Below are 25,726 nucleotides of genomic sequence, written 5' to 3'. Positions count from 1 at the left end.
CACTATTAATAATAATTAATTTTTTAAATTTTGAAATGCTTCATTCCATGATTTAACCCCCAAAAATGTCACAAATTATGAAGATTATTTGTGTTATTTCAAGGGAACAGGTGTTCTGGCCAAAGAAAACAAGTATTGTATACGGTTTTGTCTCCAAATGTTTTATTTTCAACTTTTTTCACTTTATCTAAACCTGTGAAGACCATCTACACATTAAGATTAATGGTTTTGCTAGAGACCACCTGTGACATAGTCCGCCTGATTTTACAGTGCACTAGTTTCAATCCGAAATCAAACATGTTCGATTCATGCTAATGTGTTTATATAGTCAAAGGGCGATTGCAGACCATCAGTGTACAGAAGCCACCTTCCTCTATAAGGCGCTAGTTTCATTCTAAAATTACCTGTGAACAAATGCAACATCTACATAAAGACCATTATTTGGTTTTCCCATTTTATACAGACTTTACCGAACAGCATTTTTTTTTTGGAATCTGAATTTGCTACTTATGTGCAACAAAATTGACAACAGCTTTCCTGTTATTTCAATTATACTGGAATTCGCTAGCTTTAAAAATACATATATAGTAAACTGTTATTATTTCCCTCTAAACGAATGAAAATAACAAAAATTAAAATATAAGATATGGTTGGCAGCTTTTGAGGTGTGTGCCCCTTTTATATGCAAAATATTTTTTGATAGGCCTTAATACTAAACAAAGTGGAATAAGCCTACTGATATATAACAAATCAGTTTTGTTGCATTCTTGCCAATTTTAGTCAATTTGCAGGCAACATAGGGACACTACATTGTGCAATTTTCAGAACATTCTATCATACTTGAAAACAAAGCTGCTAAATTTCTTAAGTGTTCAGAAAATAGGAAAGAGTTTATTTAACTTTCCAGTTAGGTAAGCTATGAAACGATTTTAGAAGCTGGTCTGAGAGACATCGCATGTTTGGTGATCAACCTTTAACAGTTGAATGGTATGCTTTCCCTTTGATTTTGGGTAGCGTAGCAGGTTGGTTCAGTCATCTATCAGGCAGTTTGTAAAGCCTACCGTGACTGAACTGCTTAGACATTTGTCTTCTTACCAGTTTCGGCTGGTCCTTGATAGGGTTTTACAAAGTCACCGGTTACATGCGTTTACGGTTCTTTATATGGTGGCATTAACATATTTCAACCTATCTATACATTCAGTACGTGAAAAACATTTTCATGTTAACATTACATACCTTATGAGATACAAACACACATACCATATTCACAAAACGCTTTGTATTGTTGTTTACAGTCTGTCCACGTATAGCGATTATGAAACACAATTTCTTTGCCCGCAAACTTCAGACACATGTTATCATAAATGTTAAGCTTCTGATCTTTAGTGACTAGAAAAAAGAGAAATTGTTACAGCAAATGAAACTTCTTATGTATTTCAGTAAAGCATCGATATAGTTATTATTATATGTGTTATCTACTTCAAAGATTGATTAATCTTTAAAAAACTGAAAAAAAAAGAACAACAGGATGAATACAAAGTAGTTCTACCTTTTATTGTTGAAAAAATAATTTATTCAAATGGAAATATGAAGTAGCTGTAACCAATGTTACTGACACCAAAGCTTAATTTCTCTATCTTTTATGAGTATACATGAGTAAATAGAACAAGTATGGGTATGATTTATATCATGACGAAATGACAAAAGTATGCTATGACGAAATGAAAAAAAAGTGAAACCTTGTATATCTATACCAAAAATACATAACAAATTTGAGTTTATTCAGTTAAATATCAACTTGTGTTGAAATCAACGAAGGAATTCTACTTTATGGATATATCTATGAACTAGAAAATAGAGGATCGTATATAAGATCAGCTCCCGCAAAAACACCATATTTTCTTTTTATTGGAGGACAATACTGCAAAACGAGAGCGTCCTTCGAGTTCCAGTGAGTACTTACTCGTAGTACGAACTGTTGCAGTTTTGTGACTTTAGCGGAATGTCTTCGAGCTTCGAATCATTTCGAGAAATTAATTGATGGAACACCGAGTCAAATTAAGAAACGCAGAAATTCCAATAAAACCAGGTTTTCAAAATTTCCATCACACCTTCTTTTTTTTAACTGTTTTTTTTTCTAGTTTTAGCAGCAATAACCTTGACCTTGACCATAGTGACCTCATATACATGCTACATATATATGAAGTTTCATTGCAATCAGTCCTTACTCAAGTTATTGAGCGGAAACTAGAAGTTTACGCAGCCCGTCCAATCGTCCACCCGCCAAACGACATCGCCAATCTAAGAAACAGGATTTTTGAACACCTTGTTAATTATACAATCAATGTCAACGTCTCCGAGTCAATATTAATGTAATCATCGGTAATTTCGAGTGCTCGAACCACCGAGGGCAATATTATCAACAACAACAACACATTTATTAGCAAAAATCGGCAATAACTTGCCTTTGGCTAATGAACAGAAAAATAACAACATTTATATCTTAATCACAATGTGCACATACATGAAGATATTTAACAATATATTTAAATAATACTATCAAATATAATTTTACTTAAGTTTGTGGTGATTTCAACTTAAGTCTAAGTAAAAACTTAAGTTCTAGTCATAAAACAGCTAAAACTTAAGATACGTAAGAAATGACTTAAGTCAGAAAATAAAATAGCGTGGTGAGTACGATTAAAGTGTTGTTTTCAGATAAAAGCACTTTAAACATAATTGTGCATGTTGTATCTGTCTGAAATTAATGTTGATTTTTTAATGTTTTCGTCCACAATAAAAAACAAGAATTACTTATTAAGTTGTTTTATGAATAACAAATATACTTAAATAAAATAAATTTCTAACCTAATTAATACTTAAGTAAATAATCAATTTCTTATACTTATACTTAAGATGCTTTATGAATACGGCCCCTGGACTTTACATTATATGCTTCTTTCAGGTATTTGCAAATTCCTAATACTGTTTTCTTTTTATTTGAAGACATCAGTCTATTGAAAAGGTTAATATTTGGTCACGATGTATTTGGTAAAAATTTAGTGCCAATATGGCTATACTTTGGTTGAAATCAACGAAGTCAATAAAAAGTGATATTCAGATTCGACAACGTTGAAGTTACAATTTCTACATATCCTATCAGTTCTATTAAATCCCACATATCTTCCAGTTTCAATTGAAAGGGCATGTGACGATAACCTAAAACATGTAAAGAGTTTTCTCAGATATTCGTTCTCAACAATGTCAAGATAGTTTTCATATTTATATTCATTCTTAAATCTAACATTATAGTCAAGTTTAGACATACTATGGACACTACCACTCCAATTTTGAACAAACTGGTCTCTCAAACGACATTTTAACACATTAAAAGAAACATTTTCATTAAAATTATTCCAAAGATACCCGTACCCAAGACTCTCTAAAAGCGACTTAACCTGTTATGCCCAAAATGAACATCCAGCATTATATGTCTCCTTATATTGTATTTGATAAATGTTATACATCAGTGATTCCCTATTTTTATTAATTCTCACCCAGTAATTTAAAACTCTCTCTTTGCATAAAACAGATATAGGTAATCTTCCATTATCATGCGTTGATACAATTTTACATATTTCTATTTATTTGTTATGTGTGATGCTTGTTTTTTTCTTCTTATTCTTCAGTGGGGTTTATATTAAGTATCGTAATGGAAAATATCAAAATATTAATTTGCTCTTTCATCCATATCAGGGTTCTAGCCTTGTTTTGGAAGTCTTTTGTCAAGGATAATCAAATATCTACGGTGGTATGTTTAGGACATGCAATTTTTTTTTAAGATTAAATTATCCTGAGCGATCAACATCTTATCTCGTGCGCACGACATCTTATCTTGAGCGATCAACATCTTATCTCGAGCGATCAACATATTATCTTGAGCGATCAACATCTTATCTTGAGCGATCAACATCTTATTTCGTGCGCACGACATCTTATCTTGAGCGATCAACATCTTATCTCGTGCGCACGACATCTTATCTTGAGCGATCAACATCTTATCTCAAGCGATCAAACATATTATCTTGAGCGATCAACATATTATCTTGAGCGATCAACATCTTATCTCGAGCGATCAACATATTATCTTGAGCGATCAACATCTTATTTCGTGCGAACGACATCTTATCCTGAGCGATCAACATCTTATCTCGAGCGATCAACATATTATCTCGAGCGATCAACATATTATCTTGAGCGATCAACATCTTATCTTGAGCGATCAACATCTTATCTCGTGCGCACGACATCTTATCTTGGACGATCAACATATTATTTTGAGCGATCAACATCTTTTCTCGAGCGATCAACATATTATCTTGAGCGATCAACATATTATCTTGAGCGATCAACATCTTATCTCGAGCGATCAACATATTATCTTGAGTGATCAACATATTATCTTGAGCGATCAACATCTTATCTCGTGCGCACGACATCTTATCTTGAGCGATCAACATATTATCTTGAGCGATCAACATATTATCTTGAGCGATCAACATATCATCTTGAGCGATCAACATATTATCTCGAGCGATCAACATCTTTTCTTGGTCATCTTATCAATATGTATTAAGGACCTTTGTGTAAATTCAGATCATTAGTAAAAACATACGGCTGCCACCGTTTTTGTTTTTATTTAGATTATACTTATAACCGTTTCACATGTTCGCAGGGTTAGACATTTAAATACGAAAACTGATAAAAAAGGCAGCAAAAAATCAGTGATGATGTAAAGAAATAAATTTAAGTCCTTGACAAAAAAATAGTATGTAGGCTTCGCTATGGAAGCCCTGGAGGTACAACTGATTTCCGAAATTCCCACTTCTGACTTCTAACTTTTGCACTTCTCACTTCCAACTTCTTGACTTCCTACTTCCTACGTCTAACTTCCACACTTCTGACTTCTAACTTCCGCACTTCTGACTTCCAACTTCCCGACTTTCGACTTCTTTATCCAACTTCCACACTTCTTACTTCCGACTTTTCACTTCTTACTTCCTTCTTCTAACTTTCGCACTTTTGACATCTAACTTCCCACTTCTGACTTCCAGCTTCCTGACTTCATACTTCCGACTTCCAACTTCCACACTTCTTACTTCCGACTTCCAAAAAAGGAAAGTTGGCAGTCAGATGTGCGGAAGTTGGAAGTCGGAAGTCAGGAAGTTAGAAGTCAGAAGTGTGAAAGTTAGAAGTCAGAAGTGCGATAGTTAAAAGAGGGAAGTAAGAAGTCAAGAAGTCGGAAGTAAGAAGTGTGGAAGTTGGAGATCAGAAGTCGAAAGGCAGGAAGTTAGAAGTCAGAAGTGCGGAAGTTAGAAGTCAGAAGTGCGGAAGTTAGAAGAGGGAAGTAAGAAGTCAAAAAGTCGGAACTAAGAAGTGTGGAAGTTGGAAATCAGAAGTCGAAAGTCTGGAAGTTAGAAGTGCGGAAGTTAGAAGTCAGAAGTGCGGAAGTTAGAAGAAGGAAGTTAGAAGTCAAGAAGTCGGAAGTAAGAAGTGTGGAAGTTTGAAATCAGAAGTCGAAAGTCAGGAAGTTGGAAGTCAGAAGTGTGGAAGTTAGAAGTCAGAAGTGCGGAAGTTAGAAGTAGGAAGTAGGAAGTCAAGAAGTTGGAAGTGAGAAGTGCAAAAGTTAGAAGACAGAAGTGGGAAGTACGGAAATCAATTGTCCCTCCAGGGGCTTCCATACTTCGCCCATATATTAAACGATTTTCCTTGTTTTCCCTTAATTCATACATGCAACGTTTCTGCGCGAATTTATCAGTCGAACTGAAATTTGTTGCTGTTCTAACATGCAGTATGCATCATTGGTTATGTTCATTTGATTTTGAAGATAGGATGACCAATTATATGCATTGCTTTCCCAATTGATGTGATAAACTTGTACATGTACTTGTGGGAAGTTTAAATAACAGCAGAATAGGAGGGACCCTAATTAACAACTCAAAGGGCCTTAATATATACAAATAAGATGTCGTGCGCTCGAGATAAGATGTTGATCGCACAAGATAAGATGTTGATCGCTCAAGATAATATGTTGATCGCTCGAGATAAGATGTTGATCGCTCAGATAATATGTTGATCGCTCGACATAAGATGTTGATCGCTCAAGATAAGATGTCGTGCGCACGAAATAAGATGTTGATCGCTCAAGATAAGATGTTGATCGCTCAAGATAATATGTTGATCGCTCGATATAAGATGCTGATCGCTCAAGATAATATGTTGATCGCTCAAGATAAGATGTTGATCGCTCAAGATAATATGTTGATCGCTCGATATAAGATTTTGATCGCTGAAAATAATATGTTGATCGCTCAAGATAATATGTTGATCGCTCGAGATAATATGTTGATCGCTCAAGATAAGATGTTGATCGCTCGAGATAATATGTTGATCGCTCGAGATAACATGTTGATCGCTCAAGATAAGATGTCGTGCGCACGAAATAAGATGTTGATCGCTCGAGATAAGATGTTGATCGCTCAAGATAATATGTTGATCGCTCAAGATAAGATGTTGATCGCTCAAGATAAGATGTTGATCGCTCGAGATAATATGTTGATCGCTCAAGATAATATGTTGATCGCTCGAGATAAGATGTTGATCGCTCACGATAAGATGTCGTGCGCACGAGATAAGATGTTGATCGCTCAAGATAATATGTTGATCGCTCAAGATAAGATGTTGATCGCTCGAGATAAGATGTTGATCGCTCAAAATAATATGTTGATCGCTCGAGATAAGATGTTGTGCGCACGAGATAATATGTTGATCGCTCGAGATAAGATGTCGTGCGCATGAGATAAGATGTTGATCGCTCAAGATAAGATGTCGTGCGCCCGAGATAATTTAATCTTAAAAAAAGATAACATATGTCCTAAACATACCACCGTAAATATCTCCAACCAGATGCACGTTTTATTTACTTGTATAAATAACATTTGTAATTCTTATTCGCTGAGTCTTAAAAACAAGCATCGAAGTTAAAAAAATGTTATTATAACTGATTTTATTATACCTCACATTAATGTCCAATGTAGACTTACAAAGTCTGTTAAGATCCAGTCTATGTCCAATGCAAAGTTCCCATTAGTTTAACTTGAATAATATATCTTATTACATACCCGTTTCTATTCCCCGTTAAGTTACACTGGTACCGAAACGTCAATATTTTTCCATACACTGACGCCTGAATTTCATATCGGGTGCGTGACGTAATTCAGTGTGTTGTTGCACTATTTTTTTCTATTTAGTTCAGTATTGTCAATCCTATTCAGGCTATTGAACATATTTATGATATTTACATAATATTTATACGTGTAGATGCGTATGTAATAAAAAGGTTATTAGCTTTGCATCGGGAAATATGCACTCGTTCTTCAGCGGAAGAATATTGCGCTCCTAAAGTCGCGCAATATTCCCACTGAAGAACTCGTGCATATTTCCCGATAAAAAGCTAATAACCTATAAATATTCCCAAGTGATTTTATATCACATGCGCAAAATCGTTATTTTCAATTTCTGCGCTGGTGATATGATCCATAATTTCATATCACATGCGCAACAGCGTCATTTTGCTTTACTGCGCATGTGATATTATTTTTTCATATCACCCGTTGAGAGATTGATTCTTTCGCATTGATTAAAAGAGTGAGCCGATAAATTTTCAGACGAGGCGCTAATATAATTATACTTTAGGATTAAATTACCATTTTCTGCTGCTCTTGCATGTGCGAACACGGCCGAATTTTCTTTTTTATGCTACGTGCAAAATATTTCGAAAACAATTTTTCATCAAATATTGAATCGAAATTACCACAATAAGTTTGTAAATGATCTAACTAAGAAAATGAGTGCTCACACTTATATGTTTCGTTTAGAAAAAAAGAAAGTTATCGCCGTTTTTCGAACACTACTGATTGATGCAATGTTGAAATATTAGAATAAATATAGGGGACGTCTCGATTAAATCTATCAAAAAAGTTTTATTACACGGCAAAGTTGCCACAAATTATAAGTGCTAACATGTAAAGACTCTTTAATTCTGTCTTCATTATTTGGTTAGAAATTACTTTTTAATGTTAAATAAATGATTATGTTGATTTTCCAGTAAATGCTTTGACCCTTATAATCTTTCGGTATAATAAAATAAATATTGCATTCCCGAGAGGGTGACATGAAAAATGTGGCGCCTTGTCAATATTCATATATCTCGCGGTGAACATTTTTCATATCACCCTCTCAGGAATGCAATATTTATATAATACCAAGTCAAAGTCACGCAAAAGCGTAAATTCCTCAATAACAATAAACCAAATATACGAGTGTATATATGAGTTTCATTTAGAGCCACCCGAGTGACTTCGTATAAATTCTCGGAGTCAGGACAAAAATAAGGCCGATACAATTAACCTTCGTTTTGGTCATTCTCCGAGGTTAGAGTTGAGTGGGGATATTACTTAAGCTGATCTGTACACAAGTTTGGGTTTGTTCTTTTTTTCAATTAATTTTATAAAACGAGTTCAATAAAATGACAACACGCGAAGATCCCACAAGTACGTAAGCGTAGAAGGGTCTCTAGTTGTGAGAAAATGTTTTCACATGTGCAGAAAATTAAGGCGAGATTCCTGAAAAATTATGCTTTTGTCGCGTTGAAAATCTCGCTTTTGCTCGAACGTTTTTAGCAACTCGATTTAAATCTTCATACAATGATAGGAACTTTTTTGTTTTTCGAATTATTATTGTCGAGAAGTTTTACTTAATTTCATCGCGGAAAAAATCTTTGCGTAATACTGATAAGATATTTGCCTTTCTCGTCTAAAAATACTCGCGTTGAAGAGATTATTTCTAACATCTCGACTTAAGCTTGTTGCAAAAAAACAACACTTTTAACCTTTAATCGATCATCCTTCAAAATAAGTCACACGTTCAATATTTAGAGCCTCCAGACGCCTCCACACTTTAACATTACAACTGCGTTTTTATCCTCACCACAGGGTATGGATAAACTGCGTGGTTCGTCAGTCCGTCGTCCGTCTTTCAGTCCGGTTGGAGCCTTATCACAGGCACATATTGGAGTTATCAAAATAGCATATTGTAGAAATTGTTATTGCTACAAGGACATGCCACCTTAAAAGTTTCAGTCTGATTGTCCGAGAAAGACAATGTTTATCGCTCTTAGTACATCTACATATAATACAAATATACTTGGTTTATGCCAATTTCCGTCCGTCTGAAGCCATTGTCACGGTATAGAACTTGAGTATTAAAACGGGGAGAAAATGTGTAAGCGGCCGAGTAGCTCAGTCGGTAGAGCATCGGAATGGTATTCCGAGACCCCGGATTCGAGTCCCGGTCTGGCTGCACATTTTTTTCACACTGTGACATTTGGCGCCAAACATGGGACCGTCACGGCATTACACTGGTAAACCTGTAATTGCTTATATATAAAGTAACCACTGAAATTCGAGGACGAATTTCAAAATGGTAGGGAAATATGTCACGGTATAGAACTTGAGTATTAAAACGGGGAGAAAAGTGTGTAAGCGGCCGAGTAGCTCAGTCGGTAGAACATCGGAACGATATTCCGATACCCCGGGTTCGAGTCCCTGTCTGGCTGCACATTTTTTTTCACCCTGTGACACCATGCCCGAGATGTGGCTCAGACTGTTTTAATAAAACATAGTAGAAATGTTAACTGTGGCAAGAAAATGCGATCATGCTAGTTTCAGTCAGATGAAGACGAGTTTATGTCCCTTGTACTTAATATATATAGTTCTTATACAGTGTTTTATTGTCTTTCTACCCACCTGGAACCATATCTAAGACAGTGTCAGGAGTTTTCAATAATACGTGGTAACGATTTTAACTGCCATTTTGAAATGCGGCATTGCACAAGAATATTGCCCTAAGTACTTGTATAATGTTAACTATAAAGGGCATTTCTTTTCAAATGGATGTTGCATCAAAATTTTGTATATATCAAGCTTTTGTTGAGTGAGGAACGCATTCTAGTCACCGGGGTCAATAATACTGTCACCGTAACTAAAATTTGTTTTCTCACAAATATAAGATAGGCTTAAAGCATACCAAACCTGCTAAATGTGCAGCCTTCAAAGAGAACAATGTATTTTTTTGCATTTTTTGTACCTTGGGTCAAGGTCACTTACACTAAATTATAGGCCAAAGATTCAGTCAAAAATCGGAAGCATGGAAATCTACACTCTAGAGCCTGAATTCTCTGTGTTCAGTAGACCAGTTCTGAAAACACTGTGACCTGGTTATTATGATTAAATTAATATTTAAAAGAGCTGTCAGAAGAGACAGCGCTCTTGATAATTCTTAATGCCGGGTAGTGAAATTGGGCATATTTGAGGTAGCTAGTGTTTAATGAGTCAGGGTTGTCGTCACATTTTAGACGAATTGTTGCTATAAATTGTTGCTAAACATTTTACTTTTCGAAATGTTTCATATCGAAAGGCAAAATGCATTTGTCTTTTGCACAAATATTTGTCAAAAAGACTGAATGATTTCATAAGACGAAAAGATAGCAAATTGATTCGACAAAAGCATCAAGCATATTAAGAAAAGTCTAGGTGCAATGTCTATAAGACTTGTATATTTGTGAATTAAATTAATTGACTTATGCTAAAATATCTGATCAAAGTGAGTAAAAATAAGTCAACTTTCGCGAAATATATCATCAAATGGAGACCCTTCTACGCTTCCGTACACAAGCATATCATTTTTATTCGAATTTGAAATAATAGATGCGAAAAGACACAAATGTAAGATTCTCTTTATAATTTTTTTGCACTTTTACAGAAATAATTAATACAATCAACGTCTTCTATACTTGAGTCGACATCAACATCAAAATCTAATTACATTATTGCTGTAAGTGGCTATATTTCACTTCCATTACGCCACATATGTGATTGATAAAGTTGTGTCACTGATGCTTGGCATTTTATGATATTACATTTATAATTTAGCGAGCAATAGATGAATGATGAACCTGTGGTCGTTTTAACATTTATTTGTATGAACATGAAATAGCAAAGAAGTAATTACCATTTTGATTAACTTTGTATACTGACAAACAGCTATTTTCGTCACACGTGTTGGAAACATTTGCTGGGCAATTTCTACACTTGTAGCAGATCCTCGATTTGATACCTTCTTTAAAGTTGAACTGGTCTTCACAATAACACTGATTTAAACAAAAAATATTTTTGAAAACAACATTTGTTATAAACATGATAAATTACAGACGGATAGGCAGTTATTTAAAAGAGATAAGATGACTTGGCGTTTTCACCATGGACCGGCCCAAGTATTGATTGTGTTAAAAAGATGACTGATTAAGCTAGATCTCTATTTTGCTTTTAGAGTTGAAAAGTATCAAACACTGGAAAATTAATTTCAAACAGGTCAAAACACTTATTAAGAGTAATTTAATATACATGCACTTATCGTACAAGGGTAGCCTATCAATAGTGACATCTAAATGTATTTTGCACATTTTGATATTTTTCTCCATTATAAAACCAATCCGTCCTTAAGGGATTTTAGAGCTAATTGTCGCATATCCCTTCACTTGTCTCGGAGACATAGTGTTCAATAGTAAAATGGTTAAGCACCAAATATGGTGTGTGTTATTGCTCCAAGGATCTTACGAAGTTTGTAAATTGTATCACCATCAAAAATAGGTTATCGCAGAAAAGTCCATAAGTTACTGTTAAAAAGAAATCGAAGTTAAACGATAACGGTAGCCCTGCTGAAAAAGCTTATTGAATTGATAAAAATACTAGGGTTAAAATCTTAACACGTCTAAGGCTCTGAATATATATATCATAAGGTGTTGCACATGGTTAATATCCAATAAGATGAGCGAAAAAAGCGAAAAAAGCAATATCAATAGGAATGATATCTATATCATTCTTATATACTTCACTATAAATAGCAAAATGTTTAATATGGAGTTAAAAACGGCCAATACGGCCGCCATTGACAGATCCACAATGGTGCAGAGTGCCTCACGCTTCGTAACCATAGTGGACCCTGGTAACCGGAACGTTAGCACGTTCTGACATTAACGTCATGAAGCAAAGTCAATATGGCGGGTAAAAGGGTTCAGAACGATTTTCAAATAATGACGGCATTGTTTATGAAAAAAATGATGGTTATTGATTTGTGGAAAATATGTAAAATGAAAACACAAAAGGTCAAGGTCATGTATAGAGTGATGAACAACTAGTTTTATTGCTCTTAGAATTTCAATCAAAATACACTTCAAAGTGTAATTGTTGAGATGGAATTTTGGACTAATATGTGCAAAAACTATTAAAGAAATATTTTGGGAGGTTTTTGTTTCTGGAGATAGCTTGGAAATAAAAAAAAAAGATAAAATGTTGAAAGTGGATATGTAAACTATTGGACTTATTGTGTAAAGAAATACAGAAAATTCAACTTTTGAGATGCTCCCCTGAAATTTTGTGTGTAAAAGCATTGTTTTGATAACTGGACAGAGAGGATTAGTGGATTAGTGTAGGGTACTGCTCTATTGAATTTGACATATTGGATAAAAACAGGTTCATTGTTTACACTGTAAAATGGATAGCAAAGAGAATAAAAAGAAAACACAAGGCAAGAACAATGCAGATACCCCTAAGGCTAAAAAAGTCAGAACTCATTCAGATTCAGTGAGACAAGTACAGAGGAGCTTACTTTTATTCACCAGCAGTTAGAAGGCCTGTCAGAAAATATTGTTAACCTTAGGGGGGAGCTCAAAAGTATGCTAACTAAGGATGATATTGAAACTTTGGTTACTAAAACTGTAACAAATATAGTAACCAAGATGGAGAAACAAATGATAAAGACAATAGAATCAAACTTCACAATCAAAACTCAGCAATTAAATGAAAAACTGGACAGTCTAGAATTTGAAAATAACATGCTGAAAAGTCAGATTCAAGATCTTCAAACCAAAACAAATCAGTCAGTGGAAAAGCTTGAAGAAAAAGTCAGAGCTCAAGAGGTCATTATAAGAGAAGCGAGCAGGAGATCTAATTATAATGAACAATATTCAAGAAAAAATAACTTTAAAATCATGAATGTCAAACAAATTGAGGGTGAAACAATAAATAGTCTCACAGATAAAGTATGCAGTCTTTTGGAAGCTCAAGACATAAACCTGTCTAAGACAGAAATTGTGGCCTTACATAGAATCCCGGGAAAACCAGGCTTACCAAAACCAGTGCTTGTGAAACTACTCAATAACGATGCAAAAACTAGAGTTATGACCAAACGAGCAGCTATGAAATCAGCAGGCAACAGGTTGGCAGACGATGTCACAAAAGCGAACCACCATCTGATAAATCGCTTGTTGCTCAATCCAAACATTAAAAATGCGTGGTTCTTCAATGGAGCGGTTTATGGGTTGGACAACAATGGAAAAAGACACAAATTTGACCTGTACGATAGTGTGGAAGACATTATGAAAAGTTACTAATTAAAGAAAAACTATAAAAATAGAAACTGGACTAAGGTCATTTTCAAAAAGTGTTGTAACTTTTGTTATGAATTTATAAATCTTGAGAACAGAAAAAAAAACATTTGCCTATGAAATCACTTTACAGTAAAAGATTAACATTGTTAATGCATTACTAGTGAAAACTGACATTTATTCTAGGTAAAAATTAATGCTTCTCAAATATAGAAGTTTTTACAGTTAACAAAATTGATAGAGATGTTGTAAAGATGTAAGTGCTATCTTTACTTCATATGAAGATATATTTCTTCTCTTGCTTACTTAATAGTTGCAATTTAGAACAGATTTGTTTTTTCTCATGTCTTTTTTTGTGTGATAGTTTTTTCTTTTTTTTTTTGTTTGTTTGTTTTTTCTAAAGGAGTTATTCTTTTCTTTTTAAGGCCGATATTTCCACCTCATAATGTTATTGCTCAAAGGCACATGGTATATTAAATAGATTAATTTTTAACATAAGACCCAGTATTGTGTATTGAATATAATGTTTCCAACAGAAGACCCAGTACAAGTATATTAAATAGAATGTTTTCAACATTCGGCCCAATATTATATATTAAATAAAATGTTTCCATTTATGAAACCTGGTATTGTATAGTATGTGAAATTTTCTTTTGTTAGGTTCGATAACGGGGCAGAAACTAGTACATTTTTAAGATATTTCCATAATATTCCTATGTGATGTATGATATACTTTTTCGGTTCGATAACTGGGCAGAAACCAGTACATTTTTAAGATATTTCCATAATATTCCTATGTGATGTATGATATACTTTTTCTTTACACCATAGGACTATGTTTAAGTACCTGTATCAACAGAAGATATGTCCTTATAAACATTTGTTATTTTCTTTTTGACAATAATTTCCTCTGAAAATAGAATAAGTAGAGAAACTGCATTTTTAAGTGTCAACAAAACATAGAAATGCTATTATAATAGTATTTTGAAAGAAATTCTTTTACATGCTCATGATCTTCTTGCACCAAGTTTTTTTTTATATTTTCTATACACATTTTGTTATTGCACATAACCCACATTTTAGATATATTTTTCATAAAAGTTATGGAAATACTATCCATGTTCGGAAATATAGCCATTGTTTTATATGGATGAAATAAGTATCTTATCACTTAACTGCCGTGGCCTAAATGAGAACAAGAAGAGAATAGATGTCTTTAAATTTTTGAAGGAAAAAAAACATCACATATACTGTCTACAGGACACACATTTTACCAAGAGTCAAGAAAAATTTATTTACTCTCAGTGGAATGGAGAGTGCTATTTTAGTTTCTCGAAGTCTAATGCTAGAGGTGTAGCGATTCTTTTTAATAAAAATGTTGAAATTGATGTTCATAAATCTGTAAGGGATGATGTAGGGAATTTTATTGCATTGGATATTACAATAGAAAAACAACGATTAACTTTATTAAATTTGTATGGACCGAATAATGATGATCCAAGTTTCTACAATAATGTCTTCCGAACAGTTGAGAACTTCAACAATGAAAAATGTATAATTTGCGGTGATTTTAATTTGGTCCTAAATCCAGATATTGATTATTATAATTATAAAAGGATAAATAATAAAAATGCCAGAGATAATTTGATAAAATTTATCACAGAACATCAACTGGTAGATCCATATAGGGAAAATTTTCCAGATGTACGAAAGTATACTTGGAGAAGGAGTAATCCTATACAGCAAGCTAGACTAGATTTTTTTCTCATAAGTGAAGAATTGTTACCAAATGTAAAAAACTGTGAAATCAAGTCCAGCTATAAATCAGATCATTCCTTCATCTCATTAAAAGTTGGCTTCTCTAATATAAACCATGGTAAAGGACTTTGGAAGCACAATACTCTCTTTTAAATGATATTGAATATTTAAACTGCATTAAGGAAAAAATTAAAGAAGTAAAGAGACAATACTGTCTACCAGTTTATAATTTTGAGAATATAGACAATGTACCAAACGATGAAATTCAATTTGTTATAAATGACCAGTTATTTTTGGAAACACTTTTAATGGAATTACGTGGGAAATCAATATCCTATGCAAGTTACAAGAAAAAAAACAGTGTCGACTAGAAAAGGAAATTATGAGTAAGATACAATCTTTAGAAAATACATTAAAAGAAGAGAATTCTGATGAACTTACTCATTAAAGAAACAATTTAATTCTATTAGAGAAGAAAAACTTAAAGGACATCTATTAAGATCAAAAGTTAAATGGATTGATGAAGGAGAAAAGCCAACAAACTTTTTCTGTAACCTTGAAAAACATAACTATTTAAATAAAACTATTTCAAAGTTAGAAAATGAACATGGTAAAACTGTTGTATCTCAATCAGAAATTTTAAAGGAAATGCATGACTTTTTTCAAAAATTATATGAAAATAAAGATGAAAACTTAATAAATGTAGACTTAAAAAAAGAATTTGATAATTATAACATTCCAAGCTTATCAAACTTAGAAGCTGAATCTATAGAAGGAATGCTAACTTTTAAAGAAGCAGGAGAAACTTTACAGTCAATGTCTAATGATAAAAGTCCGGGAAGTGATGGCTTCTCCGCTAATTTCTTTAAGGTCTTTTGGAAGCAGTTAGGACATTTTATTATTCGGTCTTTAAATGATGCTTTTAACAATGGTTTAATGTCAGTAACACAAAGACAGGGAATAATTACTTGTATACCAAAAGAAAATAAACCACGTCAGTTTTTAAGGAATTGGAGACCTATTACACTTTTAAATATAGTATACAAAATAGCATCTGGATCTATTGCTAACAGATTAAAGACGATATTAGATAAAATTATTAGTAAGGAACAAACAGGGTTTTTAAAGGGCAGATTTATTGGTGAAAATACTAGATTACTATATGATATAATGCATTACTTAGAAATAAACAACTCACCAGGTCTTCTTCTACTTATTGATTTTGAAAAAGCATTCGACTCCATTTCATGGCACTTTATACATGAAACATTAGATTTGTTTAATTTTGGCAACTCCATAAAAACATGGGTAAATATTTTCTATAATAATATTGAATCATCTGTAGCACATTGTGGTTTTTTAACAGAATTCTTTAAAGTAGGCCGCGGCTGTCGTCAAGGGGATCCACTATCACCTTATATTTTTATCCTCTGTACGGAAATACTCATTCATAGAATTAAAAAAAATGATGCAATAAAAGGCATTAATATTGGTGATGTAGAGCACATTATATCTCAATATGCCGATGACACTTCCATCCTTTTGGATGGATCAAAGGAGTCTCTAGATCAGACATTAAATGAACTGGAATATTTCTCTAAGTTATCAGGTCTTAAAATTAATTTTGATAAGACATGCATCATTTGGCTAGGGTCCAAAAAATACAGTGCAGACTCTATAAAAACAAAATTTAAACTACTTTGGGGACAATGTAAATTTAAATTACTTGGAGTTCATTTTCATGTTGATTTAGAAAAAATGATAGATTTGAATTATAATGAAAAAATAGAGAAAATTAAGAAGTCAATAAATTTTTGGAATCGCAGGTATTTAACTCCATTAGGAAAAATCACAGTGATTAAAAGTATTTTAATACCAGTTTTTAATCAGCTATTTCTCACAATACCAAATCCTGAAGGAACAATGATAAAAAAGATAAATGAACTTCTATTTGAATTTTTATGGCAAGGTCCAGCTAAAATAAAAAGAACAGTAATTATTAAGGAATACTTTGAAGGTGGTCTTAAAATGGTAAACTTAGAGGCATTCATTAAAAGTATGAAGCTGACATGGCTAAGAAGATTAGTTCTTCATGAGGGTCAATGGCAATCTCTTACTAATCTCTATTTTGATGAAAGTAAATTGTTCAACTGTGGCAAACACTATGCAGAAAAAATGGCAAATATATGCAGTAATTTGTTCTGGAAAGATGTTCTTTCTGGTTTTGGAGAGTTTATTTCTGTAATACAAGTTGATTCAAGTAACTGTTTAAAAGAACCTCTATTTTATAATCATAATATTTGTATTGGCAATAAAAGTGTTTTCTTCAAATCATGGTACTTGAACGGTATTAAATACATCAATGACATTTTTGAAAATAATGAGATTATGAATAAAGACAAACTACAAAATAATTATAATATAAATATTAACCTTCTTCATTACATGGGAATGAAAAATGCCATTATGAAATACTTCAGTAAAAGTCACAGGGGAAAACAATTAGATAAACATCAAACTCCTCTAATACCAAATCCTATGTCAATACTCTTAAAACATAAACAAGGAACAAGGCCATTCTATGATATCTTTAATAAAAACAAAGAAGTTCCTACCAGCCAAATAAAATGGAACCACCGATATTCCATTCAACAAGATGAATGGAAGGTGTACTATAATATGCCTTTTGACTGTTTTAAAGACACAAGTATGCAGTGGTTTCAAGTCAGGATATTACATCGTATTTTGCCACTAAATGATTACCTATTTAAACTTAAAATAAAAGATACACCTTTATGTTCATATTGTAATGTAGAAAATGAAAGTATTGAGCACTTATCCTGGTCATGTACTCATACATCAAATCTCTTTAGTGAAATAAGGTCATTGTGTGAAAGAAAAAATATCACTTTTTTGCCAAATGAAAAAAATGTTATCTTAGGTACCACAGATAAGCCATTGAATATCACTTTGTCACTACTTAAAAAATATATTTTCCAAAGTAGCTCTTTACAAAGATCTTTAACACTCGGTGGATTTGTATCCTTTCTTCATCATAATTATAAACTCAATAAAGATATTGCAATAAAAAGAAAGATAGTGCAAGTTTTTGAAAAAGAATGGACCATGGTTAAGAATATATTCCAGTAAATTTTATTGATCCTCTTTCTAAAATTAGGAATTTATTTCCTCCTTAATCAATATTCATCTGTGGATAACTATATCAAGATTTTTCTGTCTAAAGAAAAACACTGAAATCATGTGGGTTATTTTCTTCTTTCTCTCTTTCTTTTGCTCTCTAGTTTTTTTTGGTTTCCTTTTTGCATTGTAGAAAAAATAAAAAAAAATAAAAATATTGTCTCTCAACAGAGTGTGATGAAATATTGTTACATAGATATAGTATATGTTAATGTAAAGAATTTGTCTTGAATTCTGAGCTTATTTTATGAATAATACTATAGTATGTAATTGTACTATTGATTAGTTATCACCAATTTAATAATTATGCCAACTTTGTAAGGTGCTGAAGTGGATGCCCTCGACCCTTCAGTAACCTATGACGAGGATAATAAAGAGACAGTATAAAAAAAAAAAAAAAAAAAAAAAAAAACACAAAAGTTAAAAATATTGTGAAATAATGCAAAGCCTCAAAGCGAGCTCAAAGAAATCAGGTTTAACTTTTAAAAGATATGACAAAGAAACAATTCACTAGATCTACTCAAAAGAAAATGAAAATTCGCGAGATTCTATTCACTTTAAAACTCCAAGTTTACATTAAGTGTCATCATAAATTTTACAGCGAATATCATCCCTTGCACATTTTCAGTGAAGCCGGTGTCACGGTGACGTCACTTCCTATTCGCCGCGTTCTGTTATTGGCTTTAAGATTATTTATGACAATATTTTCTAATGGCTTTCCAATGCTTGATATAAAATAATTATTTTTACAGCTAACCGGAAAGCTTTCTGGCATGATTTCTGAGTGAAAAATAATTTTCAGCAATAGAATGAAGCGCGCCTTGTTAGCCTCCGGCGAAAATATTAAAATTCCCCACCAAGTGTAAAAGATTACTTGCGTTAAGCTCGATTCCCGAACAAGCCTTACGGGCTTGCTCTTTGAGCTTGCAATGAAGCGAATGTTTATAATAAAAAGGCCGAGGAAGGGCTTGTGTGGGCCTTCTAGGCATAATGGCAAATCTAGTTTCATAATGGCCCTCGGGCTTAAGCCCTCGGCCAAGATTAAGTGTGCCATTATGTCAGGAGAGCACAACCAAACTATATATTAACCTCTTAGTAAGGTAAAGATTTGTTTTTTTTTTCAAACAAAGGAAAAAGGGACTTTTCATGAAGAAATACTTAAAAAACTTAAATATTTCTTACTTTCCTTCCGCTTATACCAATCATTTGTTTCCTTCCACAGGCAGAGTAACATTGACCTATAGTTATTCTTTCCGAGTCCATCCGGAGTGTATAATTTTCATTTCTAATGCATCCTGAAAACAATAAAAATTTCAGGCAAAGTAAATCATGCCTGTACGTATCGTATATTCATTTACTAGATCGGTCTTGCTTTGTAATTATGCATTAACAATTACATGCAACTCAATAATTGTAGGAACTTTTGTCGTATGTAACTTTTTGAGTTTCATTTTCTGCCTGATAAGAACGCATTAAATTCAGCTACTTTTTGGTTACCTTTATATTCAAATCCAGTGGATGCCTTGAAATATCCTACCCAAAGATCGGTTGTTATATTGTTTGTAACATTGACAACTTTCTGGCCTAAATCGTTCCAAAACACTGGTAATGCGAGGGAACAACTGTTCTTCGCTTCCGTCCATGTTGCATGATCGGGATATTCGTAATACACACTGGCTACAAAAGAGATTTAAATTAAATGATCTTAGATGTGCATATTTTAAAGAATGTATTTCTGCCTTTATAAGATACAAGAGACATACACTTGCTTGATATATATATTGTGATTATCTGAATTCGCAATAATAAAACTTTTTTCACAAAATGTAAACTAGTACACTTCAAACTGTCCATTCGATAGTTTTAGTAATATCTCTCATAAAACTGGTTGTAGTACGTTTTCGAAATTTCGTACACATGGAAATTAAAGATGTTATTTTCTAGCACAGTAGAGTAATTCCTTGATAGTCAGCAACTTGATGTGTAGATAGCTTTTACTAAACACAACGGTTCAGAATATATTTGGGTGGTCACTCGGGCCAAGGTCAAGGTCTCTGTAACCAGAAATAGAAACATGGTTTCCGCTCAACAATAAAAGTTTGGAACGAACAATGCAACCCTCAGGGTTTGAGATTTCCTTTATGGCTCAGTGTTCTAGAGCGTTTGGTCGAAGTTGTCTATTCACTTTAGAACAGATGGATTGCTGTTTAATTCCCAGTCAGGGCTTGATTTTTTTTTATGATAAAAAAAAACACTAGCTAAGGTCAATGGCATATTTACTTAAAGTAGATTTTTTTCACTGTGATCGTCAAAAAGGTGATTTTCAGTTTATATATTTAGTTAGGATTGACTTACTGTCACCAAACTTAATGTATAGCAAGCTTATATCTTGAAGAACTGGCTTTGGGTTGTATCTGGAGTTACTGTTACTAAAGATAATAAAACAGTTTATGCTCATTATCGTTAACTTGTGTACACCTATTTTCAGCAAATTTTGTGTTTATGTATCTTTAATTAAAAACAGATGTTGTGAATATTTTTGGGGTCAAGGTGACTGTTACTTAAAATAGAAAACTGTTTCTTAATTGTTCTGCGTATTGTCGCAGGTTCAACCGTTGTGCAGTGGGCTTAAGCGTCGATCCAATTTATATTTTATGATGTGGAATGAACAGGTCATGGTTCAAATCCTGGTTTGGGCCTTACTCTGTCATAGGGACAAGTTCAAACTAATGACTTTGAGTCGAGAATTACAAGAATTATACAAGGTAATGACACATCTGTATTTGTTTTATCTGTACTTCTGAATGTAATGATTGGAATAAGACCCTTTTTTAAACAGAACCTCTGGACGTGATGCAAAGTTAAAAAACCGGTTTTCGTGGAATTTCTTCGGTTCATGTTCATATTTACACTTTATAAAAGTGAGAATACATATAATTATACAATTAAGTAAAACACCTAAAATTGCACATACAGCAATAACACTTGTCCAAACACGGAACTGTGACGTCATTGTACGGCTTATTATTTCAAATTTTATCAACAGTATGGAACCATTGTTTGAACTAAATATTACTTCATATTTCATATTTAACACAGAGTAATTACTTCTTATTTGAAATAAACACGTAATATAGATTGCTTACAAAAACAAGAAAGCCGTTATGGATGGAGATTAACTTAAGAGAACAGAAAATTCGTGATACAAAATGGAAGTGTTGTTGTTTCCTTAATTTTGGCTTGGTATAGATGTGTGCTATTTTCCTTGTCTTTGAAGCGAATGCAGATACTGTTCAGAATTTAGTCTCAGTTTTAGAACCTTCAGTCCCGGTTGTGCCTAATAGATTAATAATAAACGGGTCGCTGACTAGTGACAATTACATCGTCAACGTACTCGAAGAAAATGCCCACTGTTATACATTTAGACAGTGTTACCACTGCGCGTGATTCCGCATGTAGACAATCGATGTATTTCAATACGGTTGTATTAATTGCTGTTTTTAGTGGCGCATGAAATTCTTCTTATATTTTCTTTATTACTTGAATAACAACAAAACTAGCAGACGATTCCACGACGCACTAGAGGTTAAATGCACTGCCCTTTTCTCATTCAATACGACAGCCTGTTCCGTTATTTAATGAATATTGATGCTCTCGATGAATACATAAATATATCGATAATGATGTCATTTGTATCATTTTATACTTCAATTTCTAATTATTGCATTTTCATTTAGTATGATAAAACCACTAAAATCATACAGTTTAAAAACAACATAAAGAATGAAATAAGGTTTAACATTATTATCGACTTTAATATTACTCATATAGGAACTGCTTATTACTCATATATGAAGTGCTAAAGCTATTTTAATTATACAAATATGAAGCTCGTAACTTAGTGCGCAGTAAAAGTGACCTATGCAATTGGCGGTACTTAAATTTTCAAGTAGATTGTAAAGTTCAAGTAGTTCTGCACAATAGTTTTATTCAACCCTGAATTTTCAAAACTTCAGGATATATTAAGAAAATTCGGCAAGTTAAAAACTGTATATAGAAGTGTGCTTGTTTGCTAGACTGATTTGAAAAAGGAGGATCTCGTGCAATTTTTCATAACGGGGGTCTATTGGAAAATCCCAATTTCGGCGTAGAATATTTTGCAAAATTGTAGATGTCAATAACACTTTAATATTGTCAAATAAATTTTATAGGTCTGTGTACTTATTTTTGGGATGCTTCACCTTGATTTAAAAGTTCCGCATATTTCAAGCGGATCTGAATTTACTGTTCGGAATTACTTCAATTATTTTGTTTTCTCTTTTTATCTTCAGAACCTTAGAAAGACATGTTATGTTGCCGTTTTTATAATTGTACTCACGGGATGTCATTGATACGTGGGATGATTTTCCTTTCCGTATACCTGGTCTTGGCTTTATTTTATGTTGTCCGGAATAAAGACGTTACGCCATTACTTCTGAATATCAAATGTGAAGTACTACCTTAAGGCATACTTAAATAAATGTGATGAGATGTGAGTCAGGAAAGGAAATGATATAGTATTATTCATTTTCCTAGAAAACCGTTTATAGAAATAATTGTCATGTTTCCTCAATACATTATTTTTCTTGTTTGCCTTAGAGAGAACGGGATATGGCTCACCTAGAAACGGGAAACTAGATTCATGTTAATGTAATGCAATTGATGTAAGTTGTTGATCATAAATTTGTATAGAACTATATGTGAACGAATATAAAGCAGTTTATATTATATATATACTTAATTGATAGTCTCAGGCATTTAGGATCATAGGCTACTTTTTTTACAAACCTTAAATATCTCTTACAATAGTTTAAATATTACACTATTCTTAATTGTCGTTTGTCCGACGACTTTTGGACAAATCTACTGCGTACAAACTATTTGAAAACATTTCTTTAAAGCACATTTTACTTACGTTCAGTTTAAACTTTATTTACATGTAAGAAGTTACGGAAAAAAAAACCCGCTGGACAATAACTTGAAAAAAAAACACATTTAAAAGTATAAAAAATGTATTTTTATTAGCACGTTCTGTACGTCTGGGCATGTTTCTTCCCACCATTGTGATGTTTGTCAAATTAAATCATTAACATTATCAGTGTAATTCACAAGCGCTTATGGAGAATCCAAGACAGAAGGTACATTAAAGCCCCTTCCCTTTAAGAATTTTGAGAAGCATGCCCATTATGGTGGACATCTGTGTCAAATAATATTAAAATCCTATCATTGATGAAAAGTTAAGTGACAGGAAAGAAACAACAATAGACGTCTGACTTCTGAGTGTTCCCTTGACTTTTCGACTGGGGATCTGGGTGGTGCGCATGCCATGCCATCTCATTTTGGAAAACGCTTTGTGCCATATCATATCAGAATCCCTTCAAGGGAGTTGTGTATGACTTCCAAGTCCTACCTTGACTTCTGAGCTAGGGATTTCGGTATTAAGCATGACATGTCATCTTATTATCGGTAACATATGTGCTGAGTATTAAAAAAACCCTTCAATGATTACTGTGCACCAAATAACTACTTCGTGCAATATACCGATTAAAGTGAAAAAGAAAAGAAAAAATCAGGTGAAAAAAATGAAAGGAACATGACCTGATATGAATTAAAATGCAAAACATCCAATGTCCACAACTTGACCACGAAGCCAACATACTAGGGTGCTGTCTAAATATAGTTAGTTATACAGTAAGTTTAAATACATAAAAACGTTACACTTCCTTTTTCGGTAGCCCGTGACGTGCAAACCAGCCCTGGACAGGGGCTTGATGATTAAAACACTAACAGTATGATATTAAAACAAATGTCACAGTCTGTACAAAAAAGTAAAACTAATACGAATAATATGGTTTTTCCATTACACATATTTATAAAAATCTTTTTTCCCTAAAAATTAAACGTTCATTGAAAACCAGTTTACTTAACAAAAGAAGTAGTGCAACATGTACATGAACCATGTCTTACCTTCATTAGGAAATATTCGTATTAGTGTCAATAAACATAGGATCCTGAAATGCATCTTTACTGGCAAAATATAACATTATAAAATCAAGATTCGTTTTCATCATATATACTTTAACAAGTAATTATACGCAGGATATACACTCCCACATCCTTAAATTGACTTCCTTGTTAACTGGTTATATATATTTATAACAATAATAAAGGGAACTTTGAATCACTCTACATTTACGAATAGCACACAAGTACAGCTCGAATATGAATATATGTATTATTCTTTACAATGGGTAAATGTTTAAAAGTGAAAACAAATTGTATGCGTATTGCGTGTAGCCATATGCTTCGAAGTGTCCAGGAAGGACAGTGAGAACCTTACAGGATAGTTATAGCATTATTAAACTTACAAAACATAAGCAGGGATATACATGTACCTGGCCCTATAAATGCTCTTCAGTGAACACAGCTTTTCGTTTTTTATGCATCAGGACCCAGATTAACATTTAGGACAGAAATGTGATATGTTTATTACATAATATACATATTATAGATATTCAAAGACATAGATATTAAAAACGCCATGTAAATATAAGTTTAATTTTGGTAAAAGTTGGACTGTGTCCCTTTTCTGAGTGTCTTGTTTGGTTTTCTGTTTTAAACCTTTCTTAACATACTTGCATGCAATAAAAAGATCAGTCAACAATCTGTACTAAACGTAAATGCAGTAAATAGGTTAGACTTGACACCTTGCCAAGTGAACACACAATAGATACCAATGACCCTGTAAGTACAAACTTTTAGAAGATGAAAGTTCCAATCTTAATTTAGCAGTCCCTTAAAGTAGTTGATTATTATTCTTACTGCACGCCACGTGCTCGGCAACGCAGACGATAAAATGCCCATACTGTACATATTATTATTAAGCATACAATAACAACAGCGGTTATGGTTTATATATATATATATATATATATATATATATATATATATATATATATATATATATAAATCCGTAACAGATGCGTTACAACATACGTGTAGTATATGTATTTATGTACCATTTCAAACATTTTAAAGCTGCTCAATCCACAATAGAACAAATGTGCATATACTGGGCCAAGTTAATGGTGGAATTATGACCTAAGTGTCAAAAGACAATTTCTATGCTGCATTAATGTCATGATGATGTCAGGCATAGACCTAGCA

At 33.0% G+C, this 25,726-nt stretch overlaps 1 protein-coding gene across 1 annotated transcript; it reads right to left on the bottom strand.

The window, feature by feature from the left end:
• Positions 1-1,161: 1,161 nt before the first annotated feature.
• On the bottom strand, positions 1,162-24,712 carry LOC128551870 (uncharacterized). The gene is made up of 5 exons (XM_053532797.1): positions 24,527-24,712; positions 20,018-20,197; positions 19,703-19,815; positions 11,131-11,269; positions 1,162-1,389 (listed from the first exon to the last, which is right to left on the bottom strand). Exons 1-5 carry the CDS (start codon positions 24,579-24,581, stop codon positions 1,238-1,240), a joined length of 639 nt encoding a protein of 212 aa, XP_053388772.1. The 5' UTR covers positions 24,582-24,712; the 3' UTR covers positions 1,162-1,237.
• Between the last annotated feature and the right edge of the window lie 1,014 nt (positions 24,713-25,726).

This window comes from Mercenaria mercenaria, unplaced genomic scaffold, assembly GCF_021730395.1.
Source record: "Mercenaria mercenaria strain notata unplaced genomic scaffold, MADL_Memer_1 contig_1784, whole genome shotgun sequence".
NCBI classification, from domain to species: Eukaryota; Metazoa; Mollusca; class Bivalvia; order Venerida; family Veneridae; genus Mercenaria; species Mercenaria mercenaria.
This window is presented reverse-complemented; position numbering and strand designations above follow the sequence as displayed.

Bases quoted from the DNA above. Each gene is read 5' to 3' on its own strand.
- LOC128551870 (XM_053532797.1), bottom strand. From the start codon at position 24,581: ATGCATTTCAGGATCCTATGTTTATTGACACTAATACGAATATTTCCT. The intron at 19,816-20,017 runs GTAACCAAAAAG...TATTGTTTTCAG, and splicing joins CACTGGATTTGAATATAAAG to GATGCATTAGAAATGAAAAT. The intron at 1,390-11,130 runs GTAATTACTTCT...TCTTTTTTCTAG, and splicing joins ATACAAAGTTAATCAAAATG to TCACTAAAGATCAGAAGCTT.